Source organism: Physeter macrocephalus, chromosome 19 (assembly GCF_002837175.3).
Source record: "Physeter macrocephalus isolate SW-GA chromosome 19, ASM283717v5, whole genome shotgun sequence".
In the NCBI taxonomy this organism is placed as follows: domain Eukaryota; kingdom Metazoa; phylum Chordata; class Mammalia; order Artiodactyla; family Physeteridae; genus Physeter; species Physeter macrocephalus.
The window spans coordinates 11,211,645-11,226,361 of record NC_041232.1 but is presented as its reverse complement, the minus strand read 5'-3'; the positions used below and the strand labels follow the sequence as shown (position 1 = coordinate 11,226,361).

General features: G+C 41.9%; 1 protein-coding gene across 3 annotated transcripts in view; it reads right to left on the bottom strand.

The window, feature by feature from the left end:
- Window positions 1-5,792, bottom strand: part of PTPN11 (protein tyrosine phosphatase non-receptor type 11) — an 83,355-nt gene extending 77,563 nt beyond the window's left edge. The window contains exon 1 of one of the 3 annotated variants that reach the window (XM_028480690.2): window positions 5,597-5,792. In XM_028480690.2, the coding sequence (XP_028336491.1) occupies window positions 5,597-5,610 (14 nt within the window). In that variant the 5' untranslated portion in view covers window positions 5,611-5,792. The remainder of the gene's footprint in view (window positions 1-5,596) is intronic. The other 2 variants (XM_024121107.3, XM_024121108.3) reach the window with 2 other exon arrangements.
- Between the last annotated feature and the right edge of the window lie 8,925 nt (window positions 5,793-14,717).

The following is a 14,717-nucleotide window of genomic DNA, read 5'->3' as shown; positions in this document are numbered from 1 at the left end:
ACTCCTCTCCATGGTCCACGTGACAGTGAGGACCTTAAAAATCCCTGTGTGGTCTAGTCCCCACCTACAGCCCCAGTCTCAGCTCCTCTACGTGCTCCCTTCTGTCCTTCAAGCACTCCAAGAACTCCCTACCTCAGCACTCTCGCACTTGCTGTTTCCTTAAAACCTGGAACACCCAATGCCTAGCACAGTGCCCTGCGCACTTAGTAATCCCACGATAAATAAGTTAAATCCCAAGTTCTTGAATGAATGGGTCAGTGTTTCATTAGAGTGGGTCAATGGAATGACACAGACTTGGATCTATAGTCTAGTATTTTTAAAATAAACATATTGCGTGTGTGTATATGTATATGCGTATAGACAGACATATATACAGTATGCATGAATGTGTATATCAGTATACAAGTATGTATGTATTCTAAACAGTATGCTCTATACTGGCAAATTTCAGTTTCAGTTTGGTACTACGTTCATCAAACTCATTTGATGCTAGCCTACCAGTCTGTCTCCCTCCCTAAATTCAATGCTCCTTGTGAACATGAATCGTATCTTTCATATTTCAGTGTTGCCAAGGACCACAGCATATACAAGCTTGCTAAATGCACACAACCCTCCAAAACTCAGTCATGAACTGGGCTGCATTTTAGGGTGTTTGAATCCATTTCGGGGAGGGTCTCAAACCGTTGGTTGCAGGCCACAACTACCACAGAACCTGCCAAACATCAGTATTTGCCTTCCCCTTCCTTAAAAATGTCAGCATTGGAGGGCAAGTGCTGTCTGTGTTTCCCAAAGGGAAAGAGGAATAAGCACAGTATCTTCTATTGTTCCATAGCTGCCTAACAAAGTACACCAAGGCCCGCTAGTAACAATTACAAACAAGGGTTGGCTCTGCTTTTCCAGCTCTTGTGCGACTCTCTAACATTCGCCACACTGACCACTTGCAAGAAGGGTAAGTGATCTTAGCAGTGGCCCCTGCATTTGAGCAGCTCTGGACAAAAACCCGAGCTTACATCGGGGCAGGACATTAATAAAGACAACCAGTTTCAACTGGAAAGACGTAGAACTGTTATTTTTCAGTAAGGCAAGTTTTTTTACTCACACAGGATAGAAACAAACAGGGCCGCTAAGGAGAGCCTGGGACAAATGTACCTGACCCGCATCAGATAAATCAAAAGCCTAGAGTCTGAGAACAAGCTAAAATTTCTGCCCCTCTCAGTTCAAGCCCTCAGACACTACCTTCCAGAGGAACAAAAACAAATGCAAAAGATGTTCCGGATGCTGAAGAATACAGCCAGTTTTGTCAGCTAAACAAGGCAGAGTAGGGCAGCCAAGCAATCTCAAAATCTAAACTCAGCACTAGCATTGCTATATTACCTGGGTGGGAGGGAGAATCATGTAATTGCTCACACCTTCCTTTCCTTACCTATGATGTTGAGATGTATCAGCATACTGAGTATATGACATTGTAATTATTAAATGCATACAAACTCTAAACCCTAAACCCATGAACCAAAAAGAATTACTTTGATAATTAAATAAAATTCAGAATATTAGTCATTCAGGAGTCAGCTCATATGATCACCTCCTCAGACTTTTCCTAAACCCATTATCAAAACTAACCACGTTCTCCACATTCGGTTTATTTTTTTTCCCTCCCAGCAGTTATTACTACCTGAAATAGTCTCATTTATTCATGTGTTTGTCCACTCTCTCTCTCAGCCATAAGAACAACGATCTTTGCCTATTCTACTGCTTCATCCTGTCCGGTTCAATAACTAATTGTTGAATGAATTAATTCTGAGGTTAAAAATCATTTGAAAAAGAACACAGTTCGAAGACTAACACTATCTGATTTCAAGACTTGTTATAAAGCTACAATGATCAAGATCATGTGGTATTGGCATAAGGAAAGACAAATAGATCAATGGAACAGAAGAGAGTCTAGAAATAGGCCCACATATAAGAGGACAACTAATTTTCAACAAAGGTACAAGTTCAGTAAAGACGGACAGTCTTTTCAACAAATGGTGCTAGAACAACTGGACACCCATATGCAAAAAGGAGAAGATACAGCCACACCTCATACCACATACAAAAGTTAACTCAAAGTGGATCATAAACCTAAAACTATAAAACTTGGAGAAAACAAGAGAAAACATTTGAGACATTTTGGGTCAAGCAAAAACTTCTTAGGAATGACACCACAAGCATGATCCTTTTTTTTTTTTAATTGATAAACTGCACTTCAGCAAAATTAAAAACCTCTGTTTAAAACACTTTAAAAAATGAAAAGACAAGCCACAGACGAAAAGAAAACATTTGCAATTCTGATCAAAGACTTGTATCCAGAATAAGAAACTCTCAAATTTCAACAAGAAAACAAACAAGTAAATTTTATTTTTTTTAACAAGTAGATTTTAAAAGGGAAAATATTTAATCAAATAGACGTGTCACCAAAGAAGATATACAGATGGCAAATAAGCACATGAAAAGATGATCAATATTATTAGTCACCAGGGAAGATACAAATTAAAACTACAATGAATAAATATCAAGTCATTATGCTGTACACCTGAAACTAATATAATGTTCTATGTCAATTATACCTCCATTAAAATATTAAATAAGTAAAATTAAAATTAAAAGATTAAAAAGTGCTGATATGGGGGAAAAAAGTACAATGAGATACAATGACACACCCTTTAAATGGCTAAAATTTAAAAACCGACCATTCCAAGTGTTGGCCAGGATGTGGAGGAACCATAACTCTAATACACTGCCAGTGGGAATGTAAATGGTATAAACACTTTGAAAAAGTTTGGCAATTGCTGAAAAAGTTAAATATACATCTGCTATGTGATCCAACCATACCACTGATAGGTATTTACCAAAGAGGAATGAAAGTATACATCCATACAAACACTTGTACATGAACATTCAGAGCAGCTTTATTTGTGAAGCCAAACTCTGAAACAACCCAAACATCCATCAACAGGTGGAGGGATAAATAAACGGTGGTACATCCATAAAATGCAATATTACTAATCAATAAAAAGTAAGGAACTATATGACACACACTACAACATGGATGAATTTCAACATAATTTTGCTGAGCATAAGAAGCCACACATAAAAGTCCATTTACATAAAATTCTAGGAAATGCAAACTGATGTATAGTAACAGAAAGCAGAAGAGTGTTTGCCTGGCAACAAGGAAGGGATTATAAAGGGCATGAGGAGCCATCAAAAGGGGTGATGGATATGTTCATTATCTTGATTGTGGTGATGGTTTCACGAGTGTATACACGTGTCAAAACTTATCAAATTGTACACTTAAATATACGCAATTTGTTGCATGTCATTTATACCTCAATAAAGCTGGGTTAAAATAATAAAATAGACCTATGATCTGAAAAATAATAATAAATAATCCCCAATTATGTGTGTTACATTCATAATCTGCTTTTTAGGTGGCACACAATTCTTTTCCATAATAGGTAAGGGAGGGCTGGAGGAGAGGAGGAATTACTCCGTTTCAAACTGTCATCTTTACCACTTGCTGCTTTGGCTATACCCACACTTCCTGGCTTCTAAACTAACAAGCTGGACAATGTAGGGTCTATTACTACCCAGCCCCTACCCCACTCCCAGCCCCCAGTCTTTGTCTCCTAAAAGAAGCAGATCCTTACTTGTCTGGAAGAGCAGACACAAGGAACAAAAGGCTCAATGACTATTTGACAGATTAAATAGACAACTGTTTTATTTAAAAGCTCCCTAAGGAATTAGAACATTTGAGGCTATACACTGTTCTGCTGAAATGCAATTATATATTACCCAGATCTGTAAGCACTTGCCAACAGACCTGTCCAAATCACTCACTTCCTAAGTTTTCAGTTTTCTTTTCTCTCTCTTTTCATTCCATGAATGATGTGCAGGTATTTCTGAGAAGACATTCCTAATATTTTGAAAAGTCTCTCATTCAAATAACTCCAACAGCTTGAAACAGTTTCTCAAATGTCTAAGACAGTGACCATAAAAGGACAATGAAGTCTAAACAATGGGTCTTATATATGAAGCGTATATAAAGAGTGGAAATACAAAAGAGCAGGATCATTATCTGAAAACAGCAGATCACACTACTGTTTAACAACAAAATCAAGGCTTACAAATTATTGGCAATACTTATAAAATAATAGTAACCTGGTAATTAACAGAGGGGTTCTGGCTCCATCATTTATTGATTGAGTGACCTTAGGCAAGTTGCCTAACTTCTATTTTTAAAAATTTATTTATTTTATTTATTTTTGGCTGCATTGGGTCTTCGTTGCTGTGCACGGTCTTTCTCTAGTTGCGGGGACCCGGGACTACTCTTTGCTGTGGTACGTGGGCTTCTCTTGTTGCAGAGCACGGGCTCTAGGCGTGCGGGCTTCAGTAGTTGTGGCTCATGGGCTCAGTAGTTGTGGCTCACGGGCTCTAGAGCACAGCACGGGCTCTAGAGCACAAGCTCAGTAGTTGTGGCGCAAGGGCTTAGTTGCTCCGGGTCATGTGGGATCTTCCCCGACCAGAGCTCGAACCCCGAACCCGTGTCCCCTGCATTGGCAGGTGGATTCTTAACCACTGTGTCACCAGGGAAGCCCAGGTTGCCTAACTTCTGAAACTCACTTTACTCATCTTTAGAACGGGGATAACAATACCTACCTCATAGAGTTATAGTAAAACTTGTTTGGCATACAGTAAGAGATAAATAAATGTTAGCTATTAGTAGTATGATTACCCTGAGCTTTCAAAGGATCTCATTAATTCACTAACCTTCCTTCTGACTCTTAGGTTCAAATCCTATCATTTACTAGCATGTTTCTTCTGAGCCTCAGTTTCCACATCTGTAAAACGGGGCTGATTAATGTTACCTGACTTTTAAGGTTGTGCAGGATTAAATAACTAGATATACAGCTCCCTTCCCTCCCATCTCCCAAAGCGAAGATCGCAGAGGAAGGAAATACTTCTAATAGCTGCAGATACAGTCAGTTTTTCCATTTCTGGCACGTGAGGGGTGGGGGGGAAAGGAGATGCAAAGAGGCATATAAAGGGGTCAGGGATCCTGAGTAAAGCCCCCAAATGCGCGCAAGAGGCAGAGGGACCCAGAGCGGCTCGACCGTCGGGGTCCTGGCCCCGCGCAACTGGCCCCTACTCTCCCCTCCCGTGTCCCAGGCCGAGGAGCCTCCCCAAGTGAGCGGGGTTATTTCGGAATCACCATGAGGCAATTCTCATGAGGCAATGGGTCAGGAATGCGGCGCCGAGCCGGGCCGCTGGCGTCCGCGGTTCCCCGGGCGGTTCTACCTGCCCCGTCCAGATGGGCATCCCTAGGGCTGCGGGAGCCGGAACTCGGGGAGGCAGGAAATGAATGGGGACCCGAGGGGTGGGGGCGCGGTGGGGCCGGACCCCGGGCCCGGGAGGACTAGGGGGTTGGGACGGAGCCTGCCCTCGCGACCCCGGACGGGAGTCTGAAGCCCAGCCGGGCCGCCCCCTCCCGGGCGGGGCTGAACGAAAGCGGCGGGGGCCGGGCCGAGGCCCGCGCCGGGCCCTCGGGGCTCCTCACCTCCGCGATGTCATGTTCCTCCCGCCCTCCGGCTCCGCGACGGACCCGCTCCTAGCTCAGGCTCCGCTGGGCCCGGTCACATCGGGCTGGCCCAAGGGAGGCCCGCTCCGGACCGGACGGGGGGCAGAGCCAGCCGGCCGCGCGCTGACCCCCCTCCAGGCCTGGGGATCCCAGAGACTGTGCAGCCGCCCCCCAAGCCCGGTTCGCTCCTCCTCCTCCCCCGCCCTTCGCTGCCGGCGCCACTGTGACGTCACCCCACGCGACGTCCGCCGCTACTTCCTGCTTCCATGCCGCCGTGGACTGAGCGGTGGCTGGTGATGGCAGTTCGGTGGCTCACTGGAGCCTTCTCCGCGCTGTTTCCAAAGCACCCTCTCATCCTCTTTTAGATCTTGGCGTCAGGCGGTGCATTGCGCGCTCAAGTTGCACGCACTCGCGTGAATTGATCGCATCCGCTCCCACCGTGTCAGTTTCCATCCCTGCGCCAAGTCGAATTTCATTCATTTCATTCCACAAATAGTCGCTCCACTTACTAGCTGTGTAACCTTAGGAAAGTTCTTTGGTTTCTCTGAGCCTCAGTTTCCTCCATTCCTTCATTTCTGTAAAATGAAAATAGTAATTGTATTTTCTTCGTAGGATTATGGGGAGGATTAAATACGTAAAATGTTTAGAACTAGGCCTGGCCTATTTAGTAAGTGCTTTGTGATTATTAGATGTATTAAATATCATTAGAAGGACACATCTGAGTGTTTTCTATCTGCTAGGCACTGATTTTTGACTATGGGGATACAACAGTGAACTGAAAAGACAAAAATCCTGGTGTTCTCATGGGAGGAGCTACAGTAATCAAGATAAATAAAACACACAAGATAATACTCGGGTCCTCATCTCCCTTCTTTTTTCCATAGCCCTTTATATTATTTTAAATAAGTTAGTTATGGAAGGCTTCACTAAGGATGACATTTGAGTAAAGGAGGAGTCAGTGGGAATAATTTAGGGGAAGAACATTTAAAGCTCAGAGAGAGGCCAGTGCAAAGGCCCTGAGGCAGGAGGCTGCCTCCTGTATTTGAAGAAAAATGAAGAAGTCTCTGGCTGGAGCACCGTAGGAGGTGGGAGGGGTATAGGAGATGTAAAGAGAATAGTAGAAAGGAGGTGAGAAAGGGGTAGAGATGGTATGGGGTTGTAGAGGCTATTTAAATGAACAGTAAAATGGAGAGCCACTGAAAGATTTTCAGCAGAAAAGGAATATAATCTATGCTTTAAAAGTATTACTTTGGGTACTTTGAGTTATTGGATCAAGAGGGCAAGGCTGGAAACAGAGACCAGTTCAGAATAGTAGAATACTGTAGTATTGGAGATGATGGAGATGAGGTAGCTCAGACCAGAGTGAGAAGGTAGAGCTTTTTTACCTGATGAATGCTTCTGTGACTCATTAAGGGCCACAGATCTAGGAAATGGCAGAGCCAGAATTCAAACCCACTTCTATAGAGCTCCAAAATCCTCATTTTTTCCTCCCAATCCTCCCCATCTCATTCCTATACAAAGAATTCTCATACAGTATGCTAACTGCTTCAGCATTGATGTTACCCAAAAATCCTTACAAAAATTGTATTTAATATATGCCAGTTTAATTTAGGTAATAGGTATTCAACAAGCAGTTGTCCGGCCTGTTTCTCTCCAGTCCCCTGAAGCCTGGCCCCCTAGATGACCCAAACAACATCCTGACTGATCTTAGGCCTGCAGGCTTACCCTCTCCAATCCATTCACCACATAATAGCCACAGTAATCTAAAATGCAAAACAAGTTGCTCCTTACATTGAGCACTTCAATGGCTTTTCTTTTTTTATATATAAATTTATTTATTTATTTATTTTTGGCTGCGTTGGGTCTTTGTTGCTTCGTGCAGGCTTTCTCTAGCTGCAGCAAGTGGGGGCTACTCTTTGTTGTGGTGAGCAGGCTTCTCATTGCAGTGGCTTCTCTTGTTGCAGAGCACGGACTCTAGGCGTGCAGGCTTCAGTAGTTGTGGCACACAGGCTTAATTGCTCTGCAGCATGTGGGATCTTCCCGGACCAGGGCTCAAACCCGTGTCCCCTGCACTGGCAGGCGGATTCTTAACCACTGCACCACCAGGGAAGCCCTTCAATGGCTTTTCATTGCCTTTAGGATGCAGTCAAAAAAAATTTTTAACAACCACCTGGTTTTGTCCCAGCTCACTTTACTAGTCCCTTCTCTCCCCACCACTCTATGACCCAGCCATGCTGAATAACTTTCAGTTCCTCTCAATAGCCATGTTCTCTCCCAGCTCAGGGCTTTTAAACAATCTACTCCGTTTCCCTGGAGAATTCTGACCCCCCTCCCCATGAACTCTAGTCCATGCCTCTGATCTCAGGCTAGAAGTCATCTCCTCTGGAATAGAATGATCTGATTCTCCTAGTCCATCTTAGATGGTCCCCAAGACAGCTATCCTAGCTTAGAACTGAACACACTCCATTATAAATCTAAGACACAATATCATAAGAGGATTAAGTTCTTAATCTCCAAAGGTCAGCCTGCCTGCCTGCCTGCCTGCCTGGATGTCCTTGGGTAAGTCACTTGAGTCCTCTGTGTCTCAGTTTACTTCTCTGTAAAATGGAGGGATCAAAATGCTACCCACCATAGGGTAAGTTGTGAAGAATAAAAGAGTTAATGTTTGTGAAGTACTTAGAACAGTACCTGGCAAAGTAAGCATGTGATAAATGCTGGTTATCATTTGTCTCTTTTCCAAAGTAAACTGTAAGCTTCCCCCAGCCTCCACCCCTTGCTGTGAGGCTTGCAGGACCTTAGTTCCCTGACCAGGGATTGAACCCAGGCCACGGCAGTGAAAGCACTGAGTCCTAACCACTGGACTGCCAGGGAATTCCCAAACTGTAAGATTTTTGAGTGCAGAAACCATTGCTTCCCCAGTTTCTCCAGTGTTCTGTACAGTCCGCAGCTAGAATGATCTTTCTACAATACAAATCTAGTCATGTCCTGTTCTATGAAGGAAGTTCAAAGCCTTTAGCACTGAATGAAAATCCTTCTGTTAACACATCAGGCCCTTCTAAACGTGAACTATGCCTACCTGTTCAGTTTCCTTTACCTCTACTTCCTCACATAATCTGGCAGTTTCCAAAGGCCTCTGGCTGTTTCTTGTATACCTGTCTTCCAAAGTTTAATTCCTTCTGTCTGGAATACTCTTTAAACTCGTCTCCATCTGGAAAACTAAGTGTCATGCAAGATTCAGCTCCAACTCAACTAGCTCCTCTAGGAAACATTCACTGCGCACACCATTTGACTACTTCCTGAGAATAAAATAGAAACCCTGTCCCTGGGAATTCCCTGGAGGTCTTCATCTTTATATGCCCAGAGCCTAGCACAGGGCCTGGCATATAACAAGCTTAAGAAATATTTATTTAGAAATACTTTATTTTAATTTCTCTCTCAGCTACAAAAACAATATGAGCTCCTTGAAACACGTCAAATAAAAACAGTAATTTTCCCTACTCTACAGTGTATATAACCTCCCTTCTCCAACCCCCACCAGGATTAATGGTTTGGTGTGTATCCTTCCACACTTTTCTCTATACTTACATGAACACACACACATATCCCACACCCATGCTCACTCAAACACATAACATATATACGGATATTTTTAATGCAGTCATAATATGTGTATATATTTATGGGTTCATAATATGTATATATTATACATACACATACATATGTGTATATATGTACATATGTGTGTATATATGTATAAAAATAAAACTCTGTGATTTATTTTTTTTCTCTTAAAGTATAATGAACATCCCTCTAGACCAGCACTGATTTTCCAATACAATATAATTTGAGTCATACATGTAATTTTAAAGCTTCTAGTATTCACTCTTTTTAAAAAAATAAATTTATTTGTTTATTTTTGGCTGCACGGGGTCCTCGTTGCTGCACACGGGCTTTTCTCAAGTTGCGGCGAGCAGGGACTACCCTTGTGGTGCGCAGGCTTCCCATTGCGGTGGCTTCTCTTGTTGTGGGGCACGGGCTCTAGAGCGCAGGCTCAGTAGTTGTGGCTCACGGGCTTAGTTGCCCCGCGGCATGTGGGATCTTCCCGGACCAGAGCTCGAACCCGTGTCCCCTGCATTGGCAGGCGGATTCTTAACCACTGCGCCACAAGAGACGTCCAGTATTCACACTTCTAAAAAGTAGAAAGAAACAAGTAAAATTAATTTGAAAAATATGTTTATTTAACCCAATATATCAAAATAATATCGTTCTACATACAACTAATAAATATAAAAAATTGAGTTATTTTACCTTCTTTTTTTCTTGTTAAACCTTTGAAGTCCAGTGTGTATTTTACACTTACAGCCAATGTGTAAAATCTCAGTGTGAACTGGCTACATTTTCAGTTCTCAATAACCACATTCGGCCAATGCACCCATTCTGGACAGAACACTGAGACGTAACCCAGTCTTTTCCATATCTGCATAATATTCCATAGTATGGATGTTCACTATTTAGTCAATTCCTGTGCTAGTAGGTATCCAAGTTATTTGCAGGATGTTTTTGTTGTTGTTGTGGTTTTGGTTTTGGGTTTTTTGATGGTGTTTGCATGAACTTCCTTATGAGAAAATTGAGTGAGGGAGTGAACCACTATGTTGACCTTAATATTAACATTTAGGGAGGAGGGTTCGTGGCAAGAATCTCGGCTTGCAGGCCGCCTTGGGCGGTCTCGTCTTCCTGCAGCTTGTAGACCCTCAGGCTTAGGAGCCGTTTCAAGCACACAGCCTAGAGAGAGTAAGGTGTTCTTGAGGCCATCTGTACCAAATCCGTGACTGAACCCAGTGAAGACCTCTGTATAAACATTTAAGATTCTGGCAGCACATGCAGAGACCTACTCTTTTAGCCACCGGCTTCTGGAGACAGCCTCGTAGACAAAGGGCTCCCAAGTCATCCTCTTATAGCTGAACAGCTACTGTAGACCCTCATAATCTGACTTCAGAATGGAGACTGCCATATTCACAGCCGTGTGACTGACAGGGCCTTGGTGCTCCTGCCGGGTGTCAGGCCTGAGCCTCTGAGGTGGGAGAGCTGAGTTCAGGACACTGGACCACCAGAGACCTCCTGGCCCCATGTTATATCAAATGGCAAAAGCTCTCCCAGAGATCTCTGTCTCAACGCTAAGACCCAGATCCACCCAATGGCCAGCAAGCTCCAGTGCTGGACACCCCATAACAAACAACTAGCAAGACAGGAACACAACCCCACCCATTAGCAGAGAGGCTGCCTAAAATCATAATAAGTTCACAGATACTGCAAAACACACCACCGGACGTGAGCCTGCCCACCAGAAAGACAAGATCCAGCCCCACCCACCAGAACACAGGCACCAGTCCCCTCCACCAGGAAGCCTACACAAGCCACTGAACCAACCTCACCCACTGGGAGCAGACACCAAAAACAACAGGAACTATGAACCTACAGCCTGAGAAAAGGAGAACCCAAACAAAGTAAGTTAAACAAAATGAGAAGACAGAGAAATATGCGGTAGATGAAGCAGCAAGGTAAAAACCCACCAGACCAAACAAATGAAGAGGAAATAGGCAGTCTACCTGAAAAAGAATTCAAAGTAAAGATAGTTAAGATGATCCAAAATTTTGGAAATAGAATAGAGAAAATACAAAAAATGTTTAACAAGGACCTAGAAGAACTAAAGAGCAAACAAACAATGATGAACAACACGATAAATGAAATTAAAAATTCTCTAGACAGAATCAATAGCAGAATAACTGAGGCAGAAGAACGGATAAGTGACCTGGAAGATAAAATAGTGGAAATAACTACCACAGAGCAGAATAAAGAAAAAAGAATGAAAAGAACTGAGGACAGTCCCAGAGACCTCTGGGACAACACTAAATGCACCAACATTCAAATTATAGGGGTCCGAGAAGAAGAAGAGAAAAAGAAAGGGTCTGAGAAAATATTTGAAGAGGTTAGAGTAGAAAACTTCGCTAATATGGGAAAGGAAATAGTCAATCAATTCCACGAAGCACAGAGAGTCCCATACAGGATAAATCCAAGGAGAAACATGCCACTACACATATTATTCAAACCATCAAAAATTAAATACAAGAAAAAATACTAAAAGCAGCAAGGAGAAAGCAACAAATAACATATAAGAGAATCCCCATAAGGTTAACAGCTGATCTTTCAGCAGAAACTCTGCAAGCCAGAAGGGAGTGGCAGGACATATTTAAAGTGATGAAAGGGAAAAACCTACAACCAAGATTACTCTACCCAGCAAGGATCTCATTCAGATTCAAGGGAGAAATTAAGGTCTTTACAGACAAACAAAAACAAATGGTAAAGGAACTTCTCTCCTCAAGAAGCACAAGAGAAGGAAAAGACCTACCAAAAAAACCCCAAAACAATTAAGAAAATGGTAATAGGAACATACATATCAATAATTATCTTAAATGAAAATGGATTAAATGCTCCAGTCAGAAGACATAGACTGGCTGAATGGATACAAAAACAAGACCCGTATATATGGACGGAAAAAAACTGTAAAAAATACAAACACATGGAGACTAAACAATACGCTACTAAATAACCAAGAGATCACTGAAGAAATCAAAGAAGAATTCAAAAATACCTAGAAACAAATGAAAATGAAAAAACGACAACCCAAAACCTATGGGATGCAGCAAAAGCAGTTCTAAGAGGGAAGTTTATAGCATTACAATCCTACCTCAAGAAACAAGAAAAATCTCTTTTCTGACCACAACACTATGAGACTAGATATCAATTGACGGAAAAAAACTGTAAAAAATACAAACACATGGAGACTAAACAATACGCTACTAAATAACCAAGAGATCACTGACGAAATCAAAGAAGAATTCAAAAATACCTAGAAACAAATGAAAATGAAAACACGACAACCCAAAACCTATGGGATGCAGCAAAAGCAGTTCAAATACCAAGGTTCATGAAAGATTACTACAAGCAACTATATGACAATAAAATGGACAACCTGTTAGAAATGGACAAATTCTTAGAAAAGCACAACCTTCAGAGACTGAACCAGGAAGAATTAGAAAATATAAACAGACCAATCACAAGCACTAAAATTAGAACTGTGATTAAAAATCTTCCAACAGGGCTTCCCTGGTGGCGCAGTGGTTAAGAATCCGGCTGCCAATGCAGGGGACATGGGTTCGAGCCCTGGTCTGGGAAGATCCCACACATGCTGTGGAGCAACTAAGCCCGTATGCCACAACTACTGAGGCTGCACTCTAGAGCCTGTGAGCCACAAGTACTGAGCCCACGTGCCACAAGTACTGAAGCCTGTGTGCCTAGAGCCCGTGCTCCACAACAAGAGAAGCCAGTGAAATGAGAAGCCCGCGCACCAAGAGAAGCCAATGAAATGAGAAGCCCGCGCACCAAAGCAAAGAGTAGTCCCCGCCCACTGCAACTAGAGAAAGCCCGCACACAGCAATGAAGACCCAATGCAGCCGAAAATAAATAAATTAAGTAAATTAAATTTTAAAAAAATCTTCCAACAAACAAAAGCCCAGGACCAGATGGCTTCACAGGCAAATTCTATCAAACATTTAGAGAAGTGCTAACACTTATCCTTCTCAAACTCTTCCAAAATATAGCAGAGGGAGGGACACTCCCAAAATCATTCTACTCATTCTCATCACCCTGATACCGAAACCAGACAAAGACGTCACAAAAATAGAAAACTACAGGCCAATATCACTGATGAACATAGATGCAAAAATCCTCAACAAAATACTAGCAAACAGAATCCAACAGCACATTAAAAGGACCATACAACATGATGAAGGGGAGTTTATCCCAGGAACGCAACGATTCAGTCAATGTGATACACCATATTAACAAATTGAAGGATAAAAACCATGTGATAATCTCAATAGATGCAGAAAAAGCTTTCTACAAAATTCAACACCCATTTATGATAAAAACTCTCTAGAAAGTAGGCATAGAGGGAACCTACCTCAACATAATAAAGGCCATATATGACAAACCCACAGCCAACATCATCCTCAATGGTGAAAAACTGAAACCATTTCCTCTAAGATCAGGAACAAGACAAGGTTGCCCACTATCACCACTATTATTCAACATAGCTTTGGAAGTTTTAGCCACAGCAATCAGAGAAGAAAAAGAATAAAAGGAATGCATGTTGGAAAAGAAGAAGTAAAACTGTCACTGTTTGCAGATGACATGATACTTTATGTAGAGAATCCTAAAGATGCTACCAGAAAACTACTAGAGATAATGAACTTGGTAAAGTAGCAGGATACAAAATTATTGCACAGAAATCTCTTGCATTCCTATACACTAAAGAGGAAAAATCTGAAAGAGAAATTAAGGAAACACTCTCCTTTACCATTGCAACAAAAAGAATAAAATACGTATGAATAAACCTACCTAAAGAGACAAAAGACCTGTATGCAGAAAACTAAAAGACACTGATGAAAGAGATTAAAGATGACACAAAGAGATGGAGAGATATACCATGTTCTTGGATTGGAAGAATCAATATTGTGAAAATACTATACTACACAAAGTAATCTACAGATTCAATGCAATCCTTATCAAACTACCAATGGTATTTTTCACAGAACTAGAACAATTTGTATGGAAACACAAAAGACCCCATAGCCAAATAGCCAAAGCAATCTTGAGAAAGAAAAATGGAGCTGGAGGAATCAGGCTCCCTGACTTCAGGCTATACTACAAAGCTACCATAATCAAGACAGTATGGTACAGGCACAAAAACAGAAATATAGATCAATGGAACAGGATAGAAAGCCCAGAGACAAACCCACACACATATGGTCACCTTATTTTTGATAAAGGAGGCAAGAATATACAATGGAGAAAAGACAGCCTCTTCAATAAGTGGTACTGACAAAATTGGAAAGCTACATATAAAAGAATGAAATTAGAACACTCCCGAACAGCATACACAGAAATAAACTCAAAATGTGTTAAAGACCTAAATGTAAGGCCAGACACTATCAAACTCTTTGAGGAAAACATAGGCAGAACACTCTATGACATAAATCAC